At 36.5% G+C, this 26548-nt stretch overlaps 1 protein-coding gene and 1 long non-coding RNA gene across 2 annotated transcripts in view; one reads left to right on the forward strand and one right to left on the reverse strand.

Moving 5' to 3' along the window:
* Positions 1 to 22097: 22097 nt before the first annotated feature.
* LOC137396802 (uncharacterized) lies at positions 22098 to 24856 on the reverse strand. Its single transcript, XR_010978617.1, has 2 exons — positions 24585 to 24856; positions 22098 to 22581 (listed from the first exon to the last, which is right to left on the reverse strand). It is a non-coding gene; the product is annotated as an uncharacterized lncRNA (long non-coding RNA).
* Positions 24857 to 25096: 240 nt separating this feature from the next.
* Positions 25097 to 26548, forward strand: part of LOC137396430 (serine-rich adhesin for platelets-like) — a 47914-nt gene continuing 46462 nt past the window's right edge. The window contains exon 1 of the mRNA XM_068082709.1: positions 25097 to 25301. Coding sequence (XP_067938810.1) covers positions 25158 to 25301 — 144 coding nt within the window. The 5' untranslated portion in view covers positions 25097 to 25157. The remainder of the gene's footprint in view (positions 25302 to 26548) is intronic.

A 26548-nucleotide genomic window follows, 5' to 3' on the forward strand; every position in this document is an offset into this window, starting at 1 on the left:
CTTTGGTATAGAATGTGTCACTATGACCTTTGGTATAGAAATCCGGATCTTTTTTAACTAAGCGCCCGTGTTAATTCGCAGTATGAGATCATCCATTGAAACACTTATTGTACAGTAACTCAACGAGTACATAACTCCTAATCCACATTCTCAGCATCCTTAAAAACGAATCTAGAAAATACTCTTTCTGCTTAGGTAGCGCGTCTAATTCTCTGTTGCAAGACAACCTCAGGACTTAGGTGATTTTGACCTCAGGACTTGGATCGTTAGATCATGATCCAAGATACAAATTTTAAAGGTAAGACAAAAATATGGCCACGAGCCAACATTGTGGCAGCGACGATCGAAAAAATTTACAGTATATTTAAGCAATTTGATCGATACAATTTGAAACACCTATAGTATCAAAAGAGTGTCGCTTATAAAAAAAGTCAACCTTGAAAGGTCAACCTGTTTGTAACAAAAAGTAGGCTTAAAATCTCAAAGCAGTCATTTAGACCACAAAGTTACACATCATTTGATAGATTATGTTAGACCATGAGCTGTTATTGCTTCGACATTTGTCAGAACAAAGAATGAAAGAACGACTCAGCAAAAATTGAATTAAAAAATATTGATCAACTGTGATATGTCATTGACCAAATGACAAATATTGCAATTTCAAATTTTATTAAAACCAAACTTGTAAAATGGAAGTTGATCAAGTCTTGGTAATGAACAGAAGCTCTGTGACCTACAGGTACAAGCAAAAATTTAAAAAGCTGAAGCTATCACCAGGAGATATTAATAGATGGAATACAACCGCTTATAAATGTAAACAGATAATTAAAGCCTGGTTCCCAAATACGCTGCAAGCACCGGCCACAGCAACGCAGGCTATCAGCGGTGGCTCTACTCGCGAGTTACCGTCAGCAGTTGCTGGCAGCCAATGCACGAGTTTAGGACTGTTCAAAGGCAAAACCTTTCCGAAATGTACTGTACAGGTGAAGGTCAGCATTATCGAAACGGCAGGGCGAGCGAACATTTTTTATGTGATTATTAGCGATGCAGCTTTATGTGAACAGAAGTCGCCGAGCTTAGCCTCGCAAGCGTTTTGCTGCGCAACATTACTGCCAGGCTTTCGCAATCGATATGGGAACCAGGCTTTATAGTAGGAACCTGTTAAAAAGGAATTAAAGTTCATTTACTGAAATGCGTTGCAAAAATATTTGCACCCAGAACCTGTCTTAAGGTGATTTTTTCCTTCAGAACAGCTAAAAGTTGAAACTTACTGTCTTGTATGAGCTGTGCTGCAGGAGAGGCAAATTTGATAAGTGTAGATCTCTGAGTCAACAAGTGCTTTCTCTCCAATTTCTATTTCATCAGCTCCAGACGGGACAGCGAACAGTTTAAATTTCTAAACCGAAATATGTTTTTCTCAGAATTTTCGAAAGTCAGGATAAGTATATTAGCAAAGCTTGGCAAATATTTTTTTGTAGCTGTTGTAAAAGAACATTTGCAACTTACAGCTTCTTCAGGCAAAAAAAATTTGTGACGTTTTCAGTAAATGAATAATTAAAAATGGCAGCACTGTTTACTAACAAATAAAAATTGTTCTAATCACTCACCTGAAGTTCACATCACCTCCCTTTAACGCTTTAACGATTTGTTATTGTAATCAAATTTGAGAGTTATCTTTTTCTAATAGACAACAACTCTAATGCAATTGCGTGTTTTTATAATACCGAGTGCCTAAATAGCCGCCTATCGACTTCACCAGATCCTTGTTTTCATTTTCTGTATTTGTCTGATGCGTAATAACTAACTAAAAATATAAATTTTCACTCGGCTAACTCTATGTGAGGAATGCTATTTTATGAACCAATATTTTGTTTGCAAAGAATCATGTCATGATGTAAGGCAAGCTGACCTCCTTCGGTTAACCACAAATTAATTGCTGCTGTTTGTCGGCTGCTGGCAGCTGACCCTATAGATAGTTGGATTAGTGCATTACGGATACACTCGGAGTCAAAATATTTCTGTTGTGGTATTTACATTTATTCGCTACCAACTGCTAAAATTAGTTTGTATTATATATTAAGTGTAAATGAATAATCTGTCTTATATCAAGGTTTCAAGTATATTTAGAAAAATAGGTAATTTTTTGCCCAAAGTTTCTGGCAATTCATTAGAGGCCCGTATATCTAACATTTACTGATTGAATGGCCCTGTTGAAGAAATATTAGGTCACGTCTGCCCTATAATACGTCATTGTCATATAATAGAGATCTTCAGTTCCATATCATGTTTCATACGGTCTGTTTCTCACTACTGTTGTTATTATGTGAGCTTTTAGAAGGCCTGCTTAAACAGTCCTGGTACACAGTTCAAAGACATGTAACGTGTTCAGATTCTGACGATGTACTACTCGCAATGTTCAGAGAGTGACAGCGGTATTTGGCTTGACTGGGTTAAACGATGGTTGCTAATCGAGTTGGTTTGTTGACAGAGAAGCACAAATGTAGCGATTCATCAGTAAAGAATATCGATTAAGATCTTTATTTATATTTGAATGTTTTTAGTAAAAAAATTTTATTTGATTTGTTTGCTGGCCCCTGGAGAGGATAATTATCATGTGGGTAACATGAAGCTAAAAGTGGCATGTAGAAGACAACTCCGAGTATGGGTCTAAACAAATACGTACCCTTTCCACGTTACACATTTCCTCCAATATTTCATCATACTTTTCTCCTAGGGTATGTATGATGAAATATATGAACGCATATATGTATATACAACGCATATACGTACCCTCTGTGTATGTATATGCGCCGCAAACTGCAAAAACCCTTTTCTGATTGGCCAATAGAGCTGGCTATTATTATTATTGGTAAAAGTCCCTGACTCTGGCGCAAGCTAATTTTGGAACTTCATCATAAATGGCAGAAATTTTAAAGTTTCTCTTTGTCTTCAAGTTGTAGTGACTGAACCTTAGCTAAGCATCGATTAGCCATCAACCGATTAGCAGTGGATAACAGTAAGTATTTAAAACTAGTCATTTTCAGTTTAAAAGCGGAGAGTCAAAATCAAGTCGATGACTTGATACAAATTACCTGAATGATCATGCATCATGGGAAATGACTCTACTTAACCCCTATTTCCTTCTATAGCTGTTAAAAGCCAGCAATCGCTAGTTCTGAGAATATATTAATATAATTGCAGCAAAAAGCTTCATCTGTGTATTAAAACAAGAATTATATAGCTCAGCAAATTGGAAATTCGAAGCATTGGTAAAATCAAGGAATCAATGTACTTGAGTACATGACATAATTGAGTACATACAAGTCATTTGCCACTTAGTAATTTTTTGTGTTTAACAAATAACTGTAGAGATTTACATTGATTAAGATTTATGCTATTGTAAGTAGACCAAACCCTTTTGAAAGTCCTCTTCAACAAAAATCTAAATTTGCTTTCTAGATTGTTAAGAAAAGCTACTGCCAGTGAATCCTCTAGTTCTATAAATTTATACTTGTTAAAGTTAAAAGCTAGAGGAGAAATACTTGCTCAAAATTTGATGGATTGAAATACTGACACTTTTCCCAAAAAGCCACACGCTTGCTTGGCAGGCATATCACCCAAAATAGGTCTGCACTAAAGTCTGCCTGTCACCACTTCCTGTAGGTGAACAAACACGCTCACAGCGGGCTTCCAATTAAACTAACAAGTTTTACAGCTATCCATTAGTATTGGCTGGGAGTGTAAAAACCATCATCAGAAACCACAAAAGAGGTCAAAGGTAAAGAAAATATTTGAAGGAGTTTGATTACATCTGGTACTACTGCTTGCTAAGTGATTCGAGCTGTGGCAGGATTCATCTGGTTTTAATGACAGTGGCATTATAAGGAGTTGTCCACTCAGATCAGGCGTGCTTTAGATTTATGAGAGAATAAAGTCTTCAAGGAGTAAGAAGGTATTGAGACAGCGAATGTTTCAAGTTAAACACACGCGCTTACAGCATCAGGACAGAAAATAATTGTGCGAAATCAATGTTTCTATAAATGGTTTTCTTGCAATATAGAGAAACAAAATCTATTTGCTTTAACACCTATGCTGCCTCTATATGTACTACCATATACTAACATATATGTACTAACATATACTAACATATATGTACTAACATATACTAACATATATGTACTGACATATACTAGCATATATGTACTAACATATATGTACTAACATATACTAACGTATATGTACTAACATATATGTACTAGCATATACAGTCATACTTCAACTTACGAGCTTAATGCGTTCTGAGACTGAGCTCGTATGTCAATTTACTCGCATGTTGGTGCAATTTGTTTATATATAGAACAATTAAATATATATTTATTGGTTTCCATACTCCGTAAAATGCAAATAAAACACTCAAAACAAGATATTGTAACAGAAAGAACATGTTGGTTATTGTCCTAACTTACCACATGCTTTCCAAAAGCAACAAATAAAAAATAATGCAAGGAAATGTGTTAAATTAAAATGTAAAATTAAATACATACAATAGCAGCTAACGCTAGCATTTGCCAGAGAGAGATATATAAGTTATCCTTCATTACAACAGTTGACTTTGATAAATTTGGATTTTATCAAAGTTTTAAAATACAAACTTAAGAGGCAAATCTAAAAGCAAACTTTCATTTTTAACTTAACGTAATTAAAATTTCTGCGGAGTTCAGTTTGAAGTTTCTCGCTAGTTAGCTAATTTTTCCTTTGTTTCGCTTTCACGACTAGCCGGCCGTTTTAAGATGAACCTATCTAAGGACGTTTGCCTTTGTCGCCCTTTGTCGCCCTTTCAGCATGTCGCGATTAGGACGAACACAGGTGTCGTCACAAAGGTTTAATGCACGACCACTAGCCAACTTGTCCGAATGTCTATTTTTATAGTTTTGATAGATAGCAACGGCCTTTTCAAATAGCGTCGTTTCAGTTACGCTGTCACCGGCCAATTGTTTATCTTACATCCAATGCCTGAGCGGTCTCTCCATCAGCGGTGGTGAAGATCGCCGCGCCGTTTAGAAACTACGATTAGTTCTTTTGCGAGCTAAATGCCCTGAATATAATCCTTCTGTTTGATAATTGTGGATGTATTTCTGTCATATTGCTGAGCTAGCTCAATCATGCATACAAATTTCGCATATCTTTCAATAATTTTCCGTTTAATATCAATTGTTATCATTTGCTTTTTCTTTGCATTACTTTTCATTTTACTGGCAAACTTTCGGTCTACGCACCGTACTTTTAATTCGCATAATTCTGCATTGAAAAGCGTGCACAAAAACACGGTACAAAAGTATAACCTGTGCAGTTGAAAAATACAGATTAATGCTGTTCTCATAAAACACCTCTGGCATACTTGGCAACTGACTCAAGTGCTCGTATCTCAAATATGGCTCGTATGTTAGTGCTAAAACTTGCTTAAAAGCTGGCTCGTATCTCAAGTTTCTCGTACGTTGGAGCACTCGTAAGTTGAAGTATTACTGTACTAACATACATGTATATGTACTAACATATACTAACATATATGTACTAACATATAGTAACATATATGTACTAACATATACTAACATATATGTACTAACATATACTAACATATATGTACTAACATATACTAACATATAGGTACTAACATATACTAACATATAGGTACTAACATATACTAACATATAGGTACTAACATATACTAACATATACATGTATGTATTAACATATACTAACATATAGGTACTAACATATAGGTACTAACATATACTAACATATAGGTACTAACTCTCATATGTACTAACATATACTAACATATATGTACTAACATATACTAACATATATGTACTAACATATACTAACATATATGTACTAACATATACTAACATATAGGTACTAACATATATGTACTAACATATACTAATATATATGTACTAACATATACTAACATATAGGTACTAACATATACTAACATATACATGTATGTACTAACATATACTAACATATAGGTACTAACATATACCAACATATAGGTACTAACTCTCATATTTACTAACATATACTAACATATATGTACTAACATATACTAACATATAGGTACTAACATATAGGTACTAACATATACTAACATATAGGTACTAACATATAGGTACTAACATATAGGTACTAACATATAGGTACTAACATATACTAACATATAGGTACTAACTCTCATATGTACTAACATATACTAACATATATGTACTAACATATACTAACATATATGTACTAACATATACTAACATATATGTACTAACATATACTAACATATAGGTACTAACATATACTAACATATATGTACTAACATGAGTAAGTATGTACTCATCTCATCCGGGTAAATGATGAGAACATTCTGTAATGTCGAGCAGCCTTAATATACTTCAGAGCAAAACCATCAACTATCCAACAGCACACCCCTAAGTTACACTATGAAGCCCTATTTTTGTAACCAAATGCTAGAATATAGAGATTCAAATTGGTAAAACTAAAAGATGTAGTCAGAATTAATCAAAGTCCATTTTAAATGTAAGTTTTTTTAGTAAAGTGGTTGTTAGGAATAATGGCGGCCATTTTGGTTTGGAATGAAATTATGGTATCTTTGCCATTAAGTAAAGGTAAAATTTATTTCATTTCCTTATGCACAGATATAATCGAACATTTATATAGTTGACACTGTTAAAATAATTGTGCTCACTTACAGTAATTATGTAAAAGACTTTGAAAATAATGAAAAAAATCTTTTTGATTTCTTCTGATTGTGTATTATCTCAGGTTGGTAAACAGAGCGTGTGCTCGTTACGGTATGCTGGAAGACCTCCTGAGAGTATTAAAAACAATTCTCTGACTCAGCGGATGTCAGAATACTATTAATATGTTAAAAATCATTTGCGCCAACACCAAAAATAAAACTGTTCAACAGTGGTAGTAAAAGCAGCTAGTCTATCCCTATGGCACATGTCAGAGTATATGATTTCTGATGAATTACGTTAAATCTACTCTAATCTTTCTTTACATTTAGATAAAATTTTGTAGCAAACAGGTGCACCATACAATAGTAAATACCTGATATTAGATCTATAAGATGTTTTTAGACCGTCAGCATTGAGACCGTCAGCATTGAGACCGTCAGCATTGAGACCGTCAGCATTGAGACCGTCAGCATTGAGACCGTCAGCATTGAGACCGTCAGCATTGAGACCGTCAGCATTGAGACCGTCAGCATTGAGACCGTCAGCATTGAGACCGTCAGCATTGAGACCGTCAGCATTGAGACCGTCAGCATTGAGACCGTCAGCATTGAGACCTAAAACCTTCAGCTGTATCATTGAAAAGAGCTTACTATTACATTAGGAAAGTCAATTGAAATTTCCAGTGAAATCCATTTGTAAATTCCATATCAAAATGTTTAGCTTATTCCTCTTATTAACTACTAACAACGATTTGTACCTGCGTATCTAGTATTGCCTTACTACTAAGGTTTCTATCTCTCCATTAAACTAGTGATGTTGATATCTTAGTCACTCATCTAATGCTGACTCATGCGATGCATTACTTGAGCTACAATTAGTCTGACACATTTGTCATGTTAATTTTTAATATCTACAGCTGCTTGTACTCTCCGTGCCAAAGACTGGAATAAAGGTACTGTCGTCTAGATAGAATGGTACGATTGATGCAACTAACACTCCAGATATGGAGTCATGGCATCATGGTTGATGCAACTAACACTCCAGATATGGAGTCATGGCATCATGGTGATGCAACTAACACTCCAGATATAGAGTCATGGCATCATGGTGCCCATTTTTTCAAGATGACTTATTTCTGCTGCAAAACTTTCTTTTTATCCTGATAACTTCTGTTCTGATAACTTTTGATTTAGTTTGATGAAACATAAAAACATTTTTAGCGTCCTCAGACAAGTTCCTCTCATTTGGGAACAACTCTGAAATCGCCACGTTGTTCTCGAAATATGTTTTTACTTTGCGAGGCTCAACTATTGAACAGATGTTAACACAATTATCAAAACTGTGGCTGTGTCAAGGCCATTGCTAAAAAGAAATGTCATACTGTTGTAAGTAATGGAATCATCAATACATGTATTTGACATATTGATACAAATGTCAAGGTCATTAATTATTAGATATTTGTGTTATTCTGATGGAAGCGTCAAGGTTTTCATTAAAATTAACGTAACTAGGTGAAAATCGGCAATCGAAAATTTTTCACTAATGCTACTGATGAGAGCATTTTGTGTGTGTCCCACAGCAGTCTACAGAACACTGCGAAGAAAACTAGTAGGAAAATTAGATTTTGTAGACAGATTTGTGAATACGGGTACATTCTCAGTCTAAGACCAGTGTCTCTATTTTGTGTACAAATAAAAATAAAGACAAACAAGTGTTTAGTTCCAGATGATTTCTATACCAATCATGGTTTATCTGCTTTGTTATGTATGGCTTTTGATTCAGTTCATTTTGAAACTTATAACAGCAACTTAAGGAAAAAGGCAAACAAACCAAATAGGCAGATTACGGGCCAACTAAGAGCTCAAAGCCAAAGCGAGTAAACTGCTCTGATGACTTAAGATTTGTGACAAATGACGCAGGTCTCCATAGTGGCCAGCATGCATCAGCATCTCATGCAAGTAATGAGTTGGTTTGAAAGCAAAGCAGGCATAAAGACACCAAAAATCACCTTTGTTATTGTCTTCTCTTGCTATGCAGTTAATGAGCATTGAAAACTCTAAATGATAGTGGTATCTGGGTCCTCTCAAAGAACCTAATCATAGGTGACTCAGAGAAGCAAGTGGTTGACAAACAGCCAACCATTTCTGAAGTCATACTACAGGTGTCTTCTTCAGCCAACCTTTCCTGAAGTCATACCACAAGTGTCTTTTTTGCCAAATGTTTCTGTTATAATTATGATACATTCATTTTTTATTTTCATTATATTCAATTTTTCATTGTTTTCCAAGATTGTGCGTGCCTCACTACTTGAATTTTTTTTCTAAATTTACAAACATATCTGCATTTGAGATCGAAAATTCATATGTAAACATAGACATTGGATTAGGCATGCTGAGAGATCCGTTAATTAATGGCCGATACAATCGATGTCTATATAATATACTGAACACCGCAGTTATGTAGAGTAGATAACTTCTCTTCCGACACTTCACCTGCTCAACTAGTCATCTTCAGATAAGTGTTTTAGTAACAAGCATTTCATCAAGCATGTCGTTCATCTTTGGCCCAGTGGCAGTCCATCACATAGTTTACAATGAGATCACATAGCATCTGAAAGAAGTCACCATCAGTATTGCATATCCATGCATATCCATGCTTATCAAAAGGACAGCCTTCCCCTTCCATAGATTACTTATTCACTCTGTATAACTCGTTTTTATAAAACATGAAAGTGTGGGCTATTTGAAATAGGTCTGTGCACTTGGCACTTGAAGTTACAATGCCTACAGCGGCTTGCGAAACAACTCCCTCAGGACTAACATAGCCATCATGTTATGAAGTTATGGTAACGCGCTTGGTCGAAGGAGATTTCGTAATGAATCGATCAGGCATTTTTTGTTTAAACATATTATTACTGAGACAAAAGCTTTATTGAATATCTGCTAGTCAGCACGTTAGCACAAAGGGTGCTGCCATGCATACGATGAACAAATTAGCCCAAGCTGAATAAGTCCTAACCAGAGCGCCTTGTGTACTTTGGGCTTATATTGCAATGGTAGCGTTGAAAATATTCAACTATGCAAATAATTTTAATGATCGGTTTGCCGGCAGCAGGCAGCAAATAAACGTGACTATTTGCTCAGGCTGCGGTAGCATCGCTTTGGGTCCTTCATCTACCGGTTGGTCGTAACTCACTCGCATCTCCAGAAGATATTCTGAGCTTAAGTTTCTTCAACTTTGAGGCCCATATTTTGTGTTTAAGGAATTCTAATGCTCATGCTAAAGTCTTGTTGACCTGGCTATGACGGGGTCACTCAGGCAACTCCTACAGTTGCTCACAAATGACCACCACATTCATTTTTTTCTCAGTGTCTTGATTCCGCTGAGCATATGCTGCCGCAAAAATCTGAAGGTTAAGCACATTGTCAAATGTTGCTACTAGAACTTTCCAGAAGCTACTAGGTGTGATTCAAAGAGCCAGAACTTGTCCGCGCCAACTCGAACGCTCTACTGATGCAAAGATAACTGTTAGTCTATCACAAAGTGAAGAGAAATTCATTCTGTATATCTCTGGCTAAGCCAAATTCTAATCTTCGAAAGGTGTCTAAAAGTGGTGTTTCAAATCTCTCTGTTCACACGTATACATGTAGACACCTTTGATTGGCTGCTGGTCATGAACTCTTAGCGCAATTGGTTAATTACCAGACCACTCTCCTGTATACATATTAGTGATTTGCTTATTGGCAACTGAACGTTCACCCCTTTGCTGATGTTGGCAGCCATTTACAAAACCTGCTTCTAGGGATAAATTGATTGCCTCTATTCAAGGTTGTCATAGCTTTTACATTTCTGACATTAATATCCTAAGTACTCCACACCCACAGACCTGCTAAAGAAGAATTGCCTATCAGATGTTGCGGAGATGCCACCTACTATTGTATCTTATAGTATGACAACCAATAGCTGAGGTATCGATTGAGTTTGCTAGCCCCTGCGCCTCCCTAGTATGTGGAACAATACAAAAAAATTGGCTAACAGCCTGCGCCTAAAGCCACCATAGAGACTGGTGACCAAGCTGACAGATACTCAACATTATATATCATGCTACAGTAGTATCTGCAGTAAGCGCACATATGAATAATGCATCAAACTATCTAATTGATAGGTAGTTGACAGAAGAGGTCAGTGGTTAGACAAAGGACACTTCGGTAAAAGTGGTATTTCTATGGTCACTTTAGCTGGTCACTCACCGCTTCTATTCTTCCTCTTCAATCCTACTCAAACGCATTTGGGAAACCAGTTGGATCTTTTATGCAATATTCTCTTTAAAATAGATTTAGACTGATTGCACAAATGTCACGCATTCAAAGGATCATCCATTTATAGTACTAGACTGAGTATTAGTAATGCACCACAGCTATTTATTGGAGTTATACAGTAAGCATGCTGATATACTGATCTGGTCATATTTATAAAGGTTGCTGCTTATTTTTAGTTACAGATGGAGGTGCTGTCGGTGGAGTAGCATTTACAACGATCAACTTTAACCATCAACGAGAGGGACCATCAACGTCACTACTTGCTCAGATAGAACTGTCTTCACAATCAACACATAGTCACAGGTACTAACTGGGTGTTTTTACAACTCTACCAAAACCTGTAAAAAACAGGCTACTTGTGTTTTACACAAATGATTAAAATAAGCTAAACCTTTATTCATGTTTTTTGTCATTCTTTAATATGATTTACCTTTTGCATTTTCTGATATCACACCAATTTGAATTGACGTTTATTCTTATTTTTCGCTGGCGAGAATCTGCACAAAACCTTTTTGCAATTATATTTAAAAACATAAAGCGTGTGGGCTACTTGTTGTGGTCATACGATTATGAGTATTTTGTGATCATACATACTGTATGAGAGTTGGGTGTTGCTACTCTATGAGAAGTCAGGGATCATATTATATTAGTATGCTGTAGTCGTACTATATGTCTAAGGATCTGCTGTAGTCATTGAATATGAGTGTTTTGTGAGCATTCTTTATGAATGTCTTTAAGCACAATGTGGTCATAGCGAGCTATACTATATGAGACAGCTGTATGTGTGTAGGCCTCTGAAGTCATATGAGTTGAATGTACTCTGGGCATGCAGGATTCAAACTATCATCATAATTTTTTAAAAACTTACTGACCCCTGACCTAAATAAGTTTCCTAAAGACCAAGATAAGAAGATGATGTCAGAATGACCTGTCAGGCATGTCAATAATTAGCGGACAACTCTCTGTGTACCAATTGAACCTGATGCTAGTGGTAAAGGTGTCATGACAGTTTTAAGCTAGGTAATAGAGATGGCTAAGCTAACAATTATCAGACCTATTTGTGAGTACATGACTAGACAGCCAGAATTGGCAGCGTAGGAAACTAATATACATAACTCTATAGCAACTGGTAAATACATGTATACATAGCATAAGGATTAGGTTTGGCTATCCATTCTCTCAGTAAACACGTCGTCGTTATATAAATGAGCTATGAATTTCCACTCGCCTACATAGAAGAGTTCAGCTCAAGGCTAGTTGAGCTATGCTTATGGGAGTGTTACAGCATGGGTTCCGTGACTGGATAAAGCTTTCATGGGTCAGCCGCCTCATCGGTTAAAAAAACTTTGCTAGACTGCCCTTATTGGTTAGAAATACTTCGCTAGACTGCTCTTATTGGTTAAAATATTTTGCTAGACTGCCCTTATTGGTTAGAAATACTTCACTAAACTGCTCTTATTGGTTAGAAATACTTTGCTAGACTGTCCTTTTTGGTTAGAAATATTTCACTAAACTGCTCTTATTGGTTAGAAATACTTCGCTAGACTGCTCTTATTGGTTAGAGATACTTCGCTAGACTGACGTTATTGGTTAGAAATACTTCGCTTGGCTGCTCTTATTGGTTAGAAATACTTTGCTAGACTGACCTTATTGGTTAGAAATACTTTGCTAGACTGACCTTATTGGTCAGAAATACTTTGCTAGACTGCCTTTACAAGACCGTCTTTGTCAGCGCTCGTTCTTTTCTCATGACTACCAGGCTAGTTCAGCTGCTCAGCTTTCCTTTTTGATGACCTTTTCTTAGATTTAATAGGAACTAGGTCAATTTTGTACTAAAATTCGTCAGACTAGGGCTGTACTAGTTTAATCTTGGTCGCTGCCATTAAAAAGTTAAGCGTCTTTTGAAACGACTACTAGGCTATCAAGTCAGTGAAGTGGCCTTAGAACTAGGCAAGTAGAATTACATGTAATTGACTGTGCAAAGGCCGCCAGGTGAATGACACTGTATACACTTGGACGAGACTTAATCTCAGAGCTGTTCTTTCGTATTGGGCTGCAGACGTAGATATCGAGAGAGAATAGTGTAAGTTTATAAAGGGCTTCATTCAATCGGCACTCATTTCCGGAATGCAGTTGCAATACTTTTTTGCACCTATAGAACCATTATTTCTTCAAACAATAAAGGCACTGACCAAACTTTCTCAATGGCCGTCAGGTTAGTCATGAACTGGAGTGCAGTGAACGATGCAGCAATTACCACTGTTTACAGAGTTCAATGGCAAAGCCGCTATAGCGTAAGGTTATGCCTTGTCCAAGCTCGAGCAGCAAACATTTGTATTGATATTTCGCCGGATCGGTACATAAAATTCTCCATTACTTTTGAAAGAAAAGATTTGTTGTATGTTTGAAGGAGGCGGTTGCGTAGTGCCCGTGACGTGGGTTACATACAAACAGCATCTATTATATTCCCGCACGCCTAGTATGCCAACCCTTATCGATTATTTTATACCGAGATCAATATAGAATAATAATGTGGCTAATCATTGTAATAGCGCAGCCCACTTGAGGTCTGATGTGGCGTCCGCTACGGAGTCAATTGCTAGAGGCAGAGCTGGCAAGGATAGTGAAACTTGTAGAAAAAATATTGAAAGAGAGAGAGGTTATGAATAGAGAGGGATAAGTAGAGAAGGTGTGGCGAGAGTATCAGGAATAGAAGGTGAATATGAAGAGAGGTGTTGAGAGCACAAAGACTGTGACCGGAGAGGTCTAGTTAAGGTGGGGGGTTACTCATGTAGGTTCGCAATAGAAGCAGCTTGAGAGAGCCTGTACTAAAGTCTGTGTGAAAAGCTTTAGGTGTGAGAGGGTTGTGGGTAGAGAAGCTTTGGGTTGTTTAGAGGCATATATTCTTGTAGTATAAAAGCTGTCAGCAGAGTGTGGGTAGAAATGCTTTCAATAAAGAGGTTGTGAATAGACGAATCCTGAGTGCCTGATTATAAGAAATATAATCAAAATTTTCATTCTAGGATGTTTGACCAGCTGACTTCCCCTTGCGGAGACATTGTGTCATCTATACAAAAGAAGACAATGAATTATTCCATTGAATCCGCTCATGAATATCTACATCATACCCTAGTTAATCATCTAATCTACATTGTCTAAGTGAATCTCTTGAAAAGACCTTCTGTACATCTGACGTTGTGCACAATTGCTCACTAGTGATGATGTTGGTATTCTAGTACTTGTTTCAAAAACTCCAATTCCTAGGTCAGAAAGCAAGGCTGCCACGAAGTAATGCTGCCAGAAAGCAGTGGCGGAGAAACTGCGTGCTGATATCAGAGATTTAACCTTGATATTTCTGTGTTAATTCTCTATATCTGCACCTATCTTCTCTTGTCAGCGCCTCAAAGCACCTGTGAACTAGTGACAGTTCATGACAACAACCTTAAGCACACTCCTATGATTGGAGTCAGCCACAAACTGAAATGTTATTTTATTTCAGCATGCAATCAGACAGGGTCTGATACTTAGTAGTACGTGCCAGACCTTCCAATGACTTGGGGTCCAGGTTTTGTTTCATACACCTGCAGCCTATTAATGGCACTGATGGCAAGCTGCCTCCTTTCAGACATCTGTTTTCATCAAAGTATCCAGCAAGCACATGGTTTTGCTACACTAGTAAATCATAACGTAACTGTACCAAAGCAACAGTATAGACTTGTATAAACAACCTAGTCTGAGCATTTGTTACCTACCGTATAGTACCTGCGGACTATCACATAGCCCGTGCAAGATTTCCCAGTCAATATTATCAATTCAGCTGGCGGGTCAATGCATATGCAGCTTCTGAAATAGTAATGAAAAACTATGTGCCTATCACCTGCATGATGTATTGTACTGGCAGTGTGTATTCTCTGACTGCTACATACTATTTGTGGTATGTGTATTCTCTGACTGCTACATATTATTTGTGGTATGTGTATTCTCTGACTGCTACATACTATTTGTGGTATGTGTATTCTCTGACTGCTACATATTATTTGTGGTATGTGTATTCTCTGACTGCTACATATTATTTGTGGTATGTGTATTCTCTGACTGCTACATATTATTTGTGGTATGTGTATTCTCTGACTGCTACATACTATTTGTGGTAACAGTCCATTCACTAGTTGATATTCAAGTTGCTTGATGAATTGATGATATAGTAATATGAGTTTGACAGTTATATTAGTCTGAGTTGACAGTATAGCAGTCTGAGTTGACAGTATAGTAGTCTGAGTTGACAATATAGTAGTCTGAGTTGACATTATAGTAGTCTGAGTAGATAGTATAGTAGTCTGAGTTGACAGTACAGTAGTCTGAGTTGACAGTATAGTAGTCTGAGTTGAGAGTATAGTAGTCTGAGTTGACAGTATAGCAGTCTGAGTTGACAGTATAATAGTCTGGGTTGACAATATAGTAGTCTGAGTTGACAGTACAGTAGTCTGAGTTGACAGTATAGTAGTCTGAGTTGAGAGTATAGTAGTCTGTGTTGAGAGTATAGTAGTCTGAGTTGACAGTATAGTAGTCTGAGTTGACAGTACAGTAATCTGAGTTGACAGTATAGTAGTCTGAGTTGACAGTATTGTAGTTTTGAGTTGACAGTATAGTAGTCTGAGTTGACAGTATAGCAGCCTGAGTTGACAGAATAGTAGTCTGAGTTGACAGTATAGTAGTCTTTGAGTTGACAGTTTAGTAGTCTGAGTTGACAGTATAGTAGTCGGATTTGACAGTACAGTAGTCTGAATTGACAGCATAGTATGAGTTGACAGTCTATTGATCTGGAAGTCTCTTCTTGTCATTGAGCAACAGGGGCATTTATACAACTTCAACACTTTTACTGTCAAAAAAGTGAAGCATAGCTATTTTGCATTAGCCTCATAATGTACACAGTAACTCTGTTAGCAAGGGTTCATGGCATATACAGGTTGTCATCGTCTTACAACAGCGTTACATTCTGACCAACAAGTCGAGGGTAGGTTGGAGTATAAGTTGAACAGTTTAGTACAATATTAAATATACTTTCTATTGAATATTAAATCAAAAAAAACGCTATATAACATCAAAACACGATCAATTTTTAAAGCAGTCTTCTTTTTGTTTACAGCAGCTCACCTTCTTATGATGTCAGACTACGGGTAGGTTACAAAAGGTTTACCATTACTGTACTTTGAATTTAGACTATGTAAATAATTGTTGATTTACTGCATTTGATTAAGACTGAAAACATACCAACAGATGCAACAATAGAAAAAAATTCACCTTTAAAAACTGAAAAAAATGCATTGAAGAAAATTTTACATAAATTGTACATATAGTAGTTGCTCACTCTTGCCTCAGAATCCTGATGTTATACTTTGTAGCATTTTACTCTCGTAACTGGTAAATAAAAAGACTGAACTGGTAAAGGCTTATTAACCACAACGTAAAGCTCTACCTTTTTCTCTTGAAACAACTACTGCATGTAGATCTGGTGTAGTGTACAACAATTTCCAAGCCGGAGCGTTCCGTGTTACACTTTAGTATGCGAACAGTTTTCTGCCCTTCTGCTAATCCCAACATTTAGCAATTTTGTGACTGCGGTCTGGTCCTCTATGTTATAGCGCAAGTACAATGAAGTTCTTCTTAGAAGCATAACTGAGTAATCATTATGAAACACACAGACCGGCGGCAAACACTGTATTTTCATATATTGTGTTAAAGCATATATAACTGCCACGGACAGCTTTCATTGTTTTTTCATAGGTAAATCAGACACGCCAATTCCGATTTTGCACTCAAAATATAGGTCCAGTAACTTTCAAACTTTGTACTTACAACACAGCAGAGTAAGACATGGCGAATCATTTGATACCAAATAACTGTAATGTGAATTTTGTTGCGAGTCAACCTATAAGACTGACTTGTTCTGCTGGATATGTTATTTTAATAGTTAGCTACCTGATAACGGGCAGTATTAGGCAGTGATTTGAAAGACTATTTAATAAAGCTGCAGCTCATGATGCTGATTGATCTGAAAAAGGCTATAGTAAACTGAAATGTGCACTCAAGATTTGGAAAACTATTACAAAGAGATATTGTCACTTTCATTACTAAATTTGAAATGTTTCGAGCATCACCACCTTTCTTCGAGTCATCGCCATGTTTAGGTTAGATAAATAGCTTGTGGCCCTGTAAGTGGGCAGTCTGAGCAGCCGACTGTTCAGAAAAGCACCTGCTATAAAAGTGTTCACAGCAGAAAAGCCCATGTTGGTTTTGCCGGCCAGGATAGCCTTACTATAAACAAATTGCCCACAACGGTTACCAAATCAACCGCCGTTACCATAATAAACGGAAAGATTTTCTTTGGAGTTATTGACAAGTTTTGACTTAGCTTACAACATCTGTATACTCAACTTCTCATATTAAAATAAGCTTTATGCATACGCTAGCGCTGTGCACACACAGATATGAACCAGCTAATAGTCTTGAGAGATCTAGTATGAGAATGCTAACACTACGAATCAATATGAGCTGGTCGAGAGCCTCTGAAATGTTTAGTCGACCAGCGGTATGTTTTTCACTTGCCGACGACTTTCGCACGCGGCAGTCAATAGATTGGTTTATGCATGCTGTAGCGTTGCATTGCTGAAAGCATGGCTGCATGAGAAACCTTTACCCACAATGCATCAACAAAAAGGCTTTTTTACTGATGATATTATAACAGGGTTTTTACAATAGTTTCAATGCCCATATACTTTTATGTACATGTATGTTTTATTAACTTGTTGCATTAGAATAGTATCCAGTTTTCACATGAAATTAAAAAATAAGCCCATGTTTATAATCTAAAAGGGGACAAGAAGGTCTAATAATGTATATGAAGGAGCAATTAAATGTTGTGTTTTCAATGAATAAACGGAGAAGGTTCTTGTGGTTGCCATGATAACTAACTTTATATTCTCAAGCTGTGGATGCTGGCATTGTCTCAATTCCTACAAGTAAACTATCAGTGAGTCAGACACAGCAGTCGTGTGCACAGGCAATAGTGAGACACAGCAGTTATGTGCCCAAGAAATAGTGAGACACAGCAGTGGTGTGCCCAGGTAATAGTGAGACACAGCAGTGGTGTGTCCAGGCAATAGTGAGACACAGCGGGGGTGTTACCAGGCAATAATGTAAACTTTACATCAGAGAGCAATCTTGGACAAAGTTATTTAAAAATTAAATACACAATAAAGCCTTAAGTTGAGAAACATTAATGGGAATCTTGTATTACAACATACCCTGTGTTATTGAGAGGCACATCTAAGATGTGATGAGTGAGAGTTACTAATGAACTAAAACAAGGAAAATTACATGGTTGAAGACAATTCATAATTATCGGCAGTTACAATAGGTGCAACTCGACAAAAGTCTCCAATAACAGAGTAACTGTCAGACTCACCAGGATCCACATCTTCTCAAGTATCTAGTGCCTTGCTCACTAGCAAACAGGTTCAACAGATATACCACTAATACATAAGCATCTCTTCAACGCTTCATCGGTGGGCAGAACAAACCTTTATAGTTCCCTTTGAAAGAGCGACGAGCAGACAACTTTCAAATGCTCATAGAAATAAAATCCTAAAGCATTTTTTGATTAACTACAACAAAGGGTGCGGCAAGCAACTGCATCGATGGTATTTGTGTCTCATTGACTCTGAGGTCTCCCTTTAAACCATAACTAAATTGCTAAATCTAACCATAGCTAAATTGACAGTCTAATAACCTCTTTGGCAGCACGACAGCATCTAAACAGACTCACAAGTCCACTAAATTCACAGTTTAATAAAATCTTGGCTGTTTTCCTATCATCAATGGACTGTTAAACAAATTGTTCAACTTCCCCTAAGAAACCACTCAGCTGCTTCAACCAACAGCATCAAAGAGATTTTTGGAGTTGTCTGCCGCATTTCAGTTTGAAGTTTAAATGAGCAGACAACTCTTTATAATTAGCATATTTACAAGTAGACCCACATTATATGCCTGGCTGACGTGCAAAAGTGAAGCTTTATTGATAGTGATAATACCAAGAAGACTTCATATAGATTATGCATTAATCTTAGAGACTTGGCCGACTATTGCAAGTAATCAGAAGGGACGCAAGTGACTAGATATTCCTCGAACTTGAATTCAATGTTGAAACTGTTTATGCTGATTGGAAATAGAGTGAGACAAGCTAAGATAAAAGATTGGGCGAAGTAGTACAGCCCGAGTAAAGTACAAATCATATGATATTTATTCGGATATTTTCCAGAGTAGGTAGGAATATTAAGACCTGATTATTAGCACCAAAGAACATACAGGGTGCGAACATAATCAATCTTTAATCATTAGTTCCTACAAACAAACAAACTCCACAAATAGAAATCTTTAGTGTACTAGACATTCCCCTGTCATACAGCCCATGACCAAAGTGATATTGGAAAAAGAAAGGGTACTGCCTGTTGAGAAATGCAATATTAGTAGTCAAATGGCACTGCGGTGCAATAGGAGAACTGCAATGGTAGCTGTAATGTACTGGGTGTTATTATGTACAACAAACAGCAATAATGAAAGGAAAATATTACATGTTTATATCTCTCTCCTGCAATAGGAGAAATGCAATAATAAAAGTAAAATGGCAAGCTGCTGTGTAATATACACAGTTTGAAAGTTGGTGGTGTTGAATGTAAAATGGTTTTGACAGCGATCTGTAACCAAAGTGAAAAAATGGGTCATGATCACAGAAACCAGGGTTAAGTCGGATGTGTGAGATTTAGAGTTATCTACACTAGCAGATGGAGAAAATTCTCAGTTATTTTGCAAAAAAAATTTGATTCCAGCTTAATTATAGCAGATTTTATGGTCAATAAACTGAATGCATGTTTACCATTAGTGCGAAAACATAGTTCTGAGAAAACTGGTGTTGAAGCTTGAGAAACGAAAACCAATGCACAATTTTGTTTACATTTGAAAACGTCATAGTAACCAATATCAAGAAGTAATGATATTTATCTAGATTTTTGTATTTATATGCAAAAAATTATGGTTAAACTAATGACAACCAACTAAAATCTAAACAGATTTTAGTTGGTTGTCATAGAAATATCTGTATATCTATAAGAAAATGTAGGCCTATTACTTAATTTTGCAGATATTAAAAACGGCTTGGCAGTACTGCGATATTGGGCACAGCTGTAGTATCATCAACAAAATCTTTAGAAAAATAATAACAGTAACATATTGCACACCATCGGTCACTATATACTTTGATCTTATAAAATCAAATAATTATTCTTATGATTAAATATTGTAATAATCTTATAAAAATCGTTAGGAAAATATCATCGTCATTGCCTTTACTCTCACTGCTTTGAACATCAGTTGGAATACCAAAGTACTCATTATAAGTGTCCAAAATGTCAGAGTTAACTTTAAAATCGGTAAAAAAGAAACAATTACTTTTCAGTACTTCTACGTTTATTACAGAAAACTTCGGCAATTGGACAATGCCATAGACTGGTGAAACGTGCACGTCTTTGTCGTGAAATGCGCACGGCTTCATGGTTCTACTATCTGTCTCACGGCTTTATGGGCGTTTTGTTGGCCGGTCTTAATTTTGATTAAAAAAAGTTTGTCAGGTTTTAATGGTGATTTTAGGCCAACTTAATCTGTCTAGTTATGTATTATCTGATCAGATGGGTAAGTTTTAGGATATTTTCTACACTTTTCAAAGACTTGGTAACATATTTAAATAGGTTTATGTGTGTTTTGTATCGTTATTATACTTGAATGACTCCACACAAAAACGGTCAAATTTTTTGATGAGATTTCGGTACAAGGCTTTGGGTACGGCGTTGATGAATAATTTCTGGGAGTTGTGTGCGCATATGCATTTATCACAAAGCTCCCAAAAACTCGCTTCGCTCGTGTTTGGTTGTGGAAATACTCATGACACTAGCTACACTAGCACCATTAAGCACGCCTCCACCATAAAAAACCCTTTCTCTCAAAATTGGCCAATATTTTATACTCGCTTTTACAAAGGGCAATAAGAGAGTTAACTCTCGACTAGCGGGCCTTAGCATTACTATATAGTATCAAAATAATTCTCAGTTTTTGTATTAAACTTATTGACAACACCACCTTCGAGAAAAAGCAGTATTTCGGGATAAATTGCTTTGGTTTCAATTCCAAAAACAGTTTTGAAAAGCTCTGAGAAATTCATCTATTACAAAAGGCTAAAAACAATTTTGTGATTTGACCTGATTTCTGTTGAAAATAATACGACTTGTCACATAGTCAACAATCATTGTAGGTTAATGCTCTCTTATGCCCACTTCTCTAGCTTTTGGAGCCGCCACCCATAAAATGCTTCCAGATAAATGTCAGATAATGACATGTCTATATAACAGACCTACAGGGATACCTATTGAACAATCAAACTGCAAGCCATATAACACCACTAGGCGTTTATACAGATGACATAGTTCTACGTTAAAATGCTCCTGAATATACACTCAATGTCGAGGATAGTCAAGAGGGAAGCGATGCAGCAACATACAACTCCCAATGCCAGCAGATATGACACCTACGATTCTCATGGATGTCATATCTGCTCTGCCACAACTCAGAATGTTTATGCGGCTTGTTGAGAAAACACTCAAAATGGCTGCAATATCCTACATGTCCATTTCTTTCTCCTAGCCTTTGACCCATTCTTCCCATATATATTTATGTTCTGGTATTTGATCTTTCACCTTTATGGTACTAGAAATGTCACTTGTCAACATTCACCTAAACAATTCAGCATTAGAACATCAGTGATGGTTATTCTTAGGCAAGAGCCGGCAATGAAGCTGTATTCCCATCAGAAGACTGATTAGTTAACTGTGATATGATTCTCAATTGAATCGTACAAATCCAACACTAGATGCGACGTCATGAATATCATACACAGCCAGTCCCTGTACACAGCATCCAGTTGTGGTAAACGACAAACATTTATTCACTCACATCAATGAAATAAAACGTTACTATTTTACTCAATGAACACTCTAAATATGTAGAAATATAGGAGACTACAGTGCTTGGTCACTAATAAAATATATGTACAACACATTGTCTAGAATCTGAAATCAATAGGGCATTAAAACTCCATATAACTAAAATATAAGCTTTTGCGCTCGCTAAGGCAGTCTTGGAATATAATGCTTGCCAACAGTGCCTTGACCTGTGTATTACGCAAGTGTCTGATTATGAAAGGATGTCTTTAGGTGTATCAGTAGCCAATGGCTGTGAGTGGCTAGTAGGCTGTTGGTATCGCTGCCAGAAGTGATGGCTCTAGTTGTTGCTGCCATGGAATTTGTATCTCCAGATCAAGTAGGCAGATATGTTAACAATACCCATAAATATCAGAAAACCAAGGACGAAGAAAACGTTAGATCGATAAGGATAATCCTTCAGCTCTAAAACAGCACAAATGTTGCCCATAACCAAACCACATTGATATGTATATATATATCAATATTCAACAATGAGCAATAAACGATTAAGTGGTATGAATGTTGTTTAATTTTGAGTAATCACCATATTATTTGCTCACATTATATTTATATTACCAATGGTAATTTCAACAATGCGCTCTGAATTTTCGCTCAGACAAAAGCGAGAATACAAATGTCTGAATAGAAACACTATGCATGACTATACTTGAAACCAAACTGAGGAATACTGTCTTTGTGTAAACAGAAAAACTGATGCCGGGATTCAAGATTAATATAATGTCTTGAAACACGAGCTATATTAGTTAGACAGATAAACGCGTCTGCTCACTGCAGATAACATTATCAAACATTTTATAGATTTGAACTTACTAGCACAAGCGATGAAAGCTTTATTAACACAATAAATTGAAGCCATTAGGCAACATATTACTTATTATTATATTTTCCCACTTAGACCGCACAGCAGGTGCGTAAGGGGCGTGGAAACACGGTGTGTTTACACTAATAAGTGGTTTCAAAATAAGATTTTTTTTAAAAATTATATTGTGTTTTTCTATTTATTTATTTATATATACATATATATAATTTTACATACATTTATTTTGTTCTGTCCTACGGATTCATCTTATCAGGATCTTAACTCTCTTAGTGTACGGGGCAAAAAGGACTGATAGAATACATTAGTTCTTATATATGGAGTATAGGTGTTTGATTTTTGGCGGGTATTGTATCCTATGTTTTCGCATTTGAATGGTGGTTCTATGCCCTCGGCAGCACATCTTACAAACAGTTTATGCCTACCCTCTCTTCTTCTCTCCTGTAAGGACTCAACACTTGTATCTTCTCGTAATTTTGTAAAACTTATCTGGTCCTTAATGTTAAAAATAAATCGTAGTGCTTTATTTTGCAACTTTTCAAGCTGTTTGACATGTTTATTTTGATAGGGATCCCAGATCTGTGAGGCATATTCTAGTGTTGGCCTTACTAAAGAAAAATAGGCAATCTTTTTTGTAGGGGCATCTGCAGATTTTAGTACCCTTCTGATCATTGCCAACTTCTGTGTAGACTTAGTTGTTATTTTGTCTATGTGTTCATTCCATTTTAGATCTGCTTGTAGTTGTAATCCGAGATAAGGAAAAGAAGACACTTTATTTAGAATTTGTCCACAGGAAGTATATCCAGGGTGGCTATTAATGTTTTTACCAATTTGTAAGAATGTGCACTTGTCAACATTAAATTTCATTTGCCACTTAGAAGCCCAAGCCTCTAATGCAGAAATATCTTGTTTTAAAAGCGTTAATTTGTCACTCGTGTTATACAGTATTGCATCATCGGCAAAAAGACGACACTGTGATTGAAGACAAGATGGTAAATCATTGATATATATCAGAAAAAGCAAAGGGCCCAAAACCGAGCCCTGTGGCACACCTGAACTCACTAGTTTTGTGTTAGACCTCTGACCCTCGATTTCAACAAATTGATGTCGATCGCTAAGAAAGTCAGATATCCAGGAAAGCAAGACATTGTTAATACCAATATGTGATAGTTTAAAGATCAGTTTTCGATGATTAACGGTGTCAAATTACTGCATCGACTACAAGTGTACTGAAGCATGGCTGGTTTAAAGAAACTTGCATGCAGCAATTTTGTTAGCAATAACTGTCAATGACTCAAAGTTTTGCAAGCTGCAAATCAGACAGATGCAAAATTGGTTAGCAGAAAGGAATTGAGACCTAGCTAAACTTCGTTAGCCTACTAAAACCAGTAGCCTACTCGAACATGCATAAAACTCCAGTTTATGATATCTATATTAACTAAGTTTCCCTAAGTTCATGCCTTGGCCAATTCTAAAGCAAGATCTAGTAGATACGATCTTTGACTTGTAACAAAATAATGCATGCAGCAACGAAACTACTTTGCAAAATTGACCTACAGGAATATCATCATAAACTACTTACCAAAACGTTCTCTTTTTTCAGTTTCAGCTTCACATGCTAGAAACAGCGAACAGATCAATATAGACAAGAAAGTTATGACTTTAGCGTACATGTTAGGAGATTTTGAAACGGAATCTCTGATATAATATACACAAAATGCTACGGTTAGCAATAAACACTATAAAATGAAAGAATCTTCAGAAACTATATACGGCATAAGCCTGAGTGCTGCCGTTATTATATCTCCAGCAACATGACAGTTTTACGATGTTTCAGAGAGAACCCTAACCAGATAGCTAAATTTGATGAGCGCTTTTAACCAGCATTTTTTTTTTAATGCTTTTACCAGATGCAAATTTTTGTTTAGAAAAATTTTAAAGACAAAAAAATTTATAATGCAAATATAATTAATCAAACGGTTAAACCGAATACGATGCGATTGCCTTGAACTTTGCACATTCGGCCAATAGGACAGCAGATTTATGTGACCAGTTTCAAATCGGTAGTCTAGTAGTAGTATGTAGTATGGACTAGCGAAACGCAGATCTATGCTCGTCTGTGTGGCCTTTAAAGGGACCGCTTTTAAACAACTATACCGCTATGGCATACTTTTATCAATCTGTTGATAGAGAAGCGACTAAAGCGTTCATTTATGACGACTTGAAGGTTTTAGGAATCAAAATTCCAAAACTTGATAAAATTTCAAAAGTGTCCGCAATACTTACATCATTCGAACGCGATGAGGTAATGTTATGGGTGGATATGGAAAATTTATGTTATGCATAACTAACCCGAATCCACACACATTAGTATGAAATTTGCTTTGTCATCTTACTCTATTTCGATTATGTTTAGTTTTGCGCTTTTGCTGAGCTTATGGGAACTGAAAATATGATTACTAATTCAGGCACTAGTTAAGGTTTTAAGCTATAATGAGCAATAGTTTACTGATATTTACCAGTAAAAGTTGCTTCTTAATTCTATAAATTAAACAATTGAAATACACAACTGACAAAATTCTAAACAGTAATATTAATGACAAAACGGTTGAAATAGTCAATAAAGGACAGTAAATGACTACCATCATTCGTACATGCCACTAAAAGTGAATACTTTAACAACTTTCCCCCTAGGACCATAAGAGACATTAAAAATCTTGCAACTAACCACTCAGCTAAAGCACTATAAACTTATATAGCAAGTTAAGCTTGCACTACTGACTAACGTTATACTCAATTACTCAAAAATTGGAAACCACTGACAAAATACATTAAACCATATGAGGCACACCACTTCCACATTAAGTGGTTTAGTGTGAAGACAACTACGAGGTAATAAAATTTACATCCTTAATCAAATGGTCATCCATGATTGCTTGCTCGGTCCCATACGGCTGCGCGTCTCGAAAGTCACGATAGTTCATAGGTAGAAAGCTTTAGCAGATGGTGGTAGAAAAGAGACTTCATAGGCAGGAGAGAGAGAGAGAGAGAGAGAGAGAGAGAGAGAGAGAGAGAGAGAGAGAGAGAGAGAGAGAGAGAGAGAGAGAGAGAGAGAGAGAGAGAGAGAGAGAGAGAGAGAGAGCTCCTAAGCAGGTAGGAGAGAGGCTCCCTAGCAAGCAGAGAGGAGAGCACCTGAGCAGGCAGAGGGAAGGAGAGCTGAGTCATTGGAGCTGTTCTCTTTTATAGTTGTCTAGCATGTGGGGAAGGCTGACCTGTTGGAAGAAGGTTTAGTGTGAAGGTTCAATACTTAATGCCAAGTGTGCGAAGATATCTTGTTTGCATAGTCTCTAGCTAGTGTTTGTGAAGTAAAAATTTAGGGTAGAGTTCGAGACCTACTCCCGGCATCTAGGTAGTGTCTGGGAGAGGATGTCAGATCTTTACATGTGTAACCATCTGATCCATTCCAATGTCGCTTTGATGGTTTTCTGTCAGGGCGATTGACTCACTTTTTATGGTTCATTCCTCCCATTTGTGAAGTTTCTAAATTGTCTT

The sequence above is a fragment of the Watersipora subatra genome, chromosome 5, assembly GCF_963576615.1.
Source record: "Watersipora subatra chromosome 5, tzWatSuba1.1, whole genome shotgun sequence".
Taxonomy (NCBI): Eukaryota; Metazoa; Bryozoa; class Gymnolaemata; order Cheilostomatida; family Watersiporidae; genus Watersipora; species Watersipora subatra.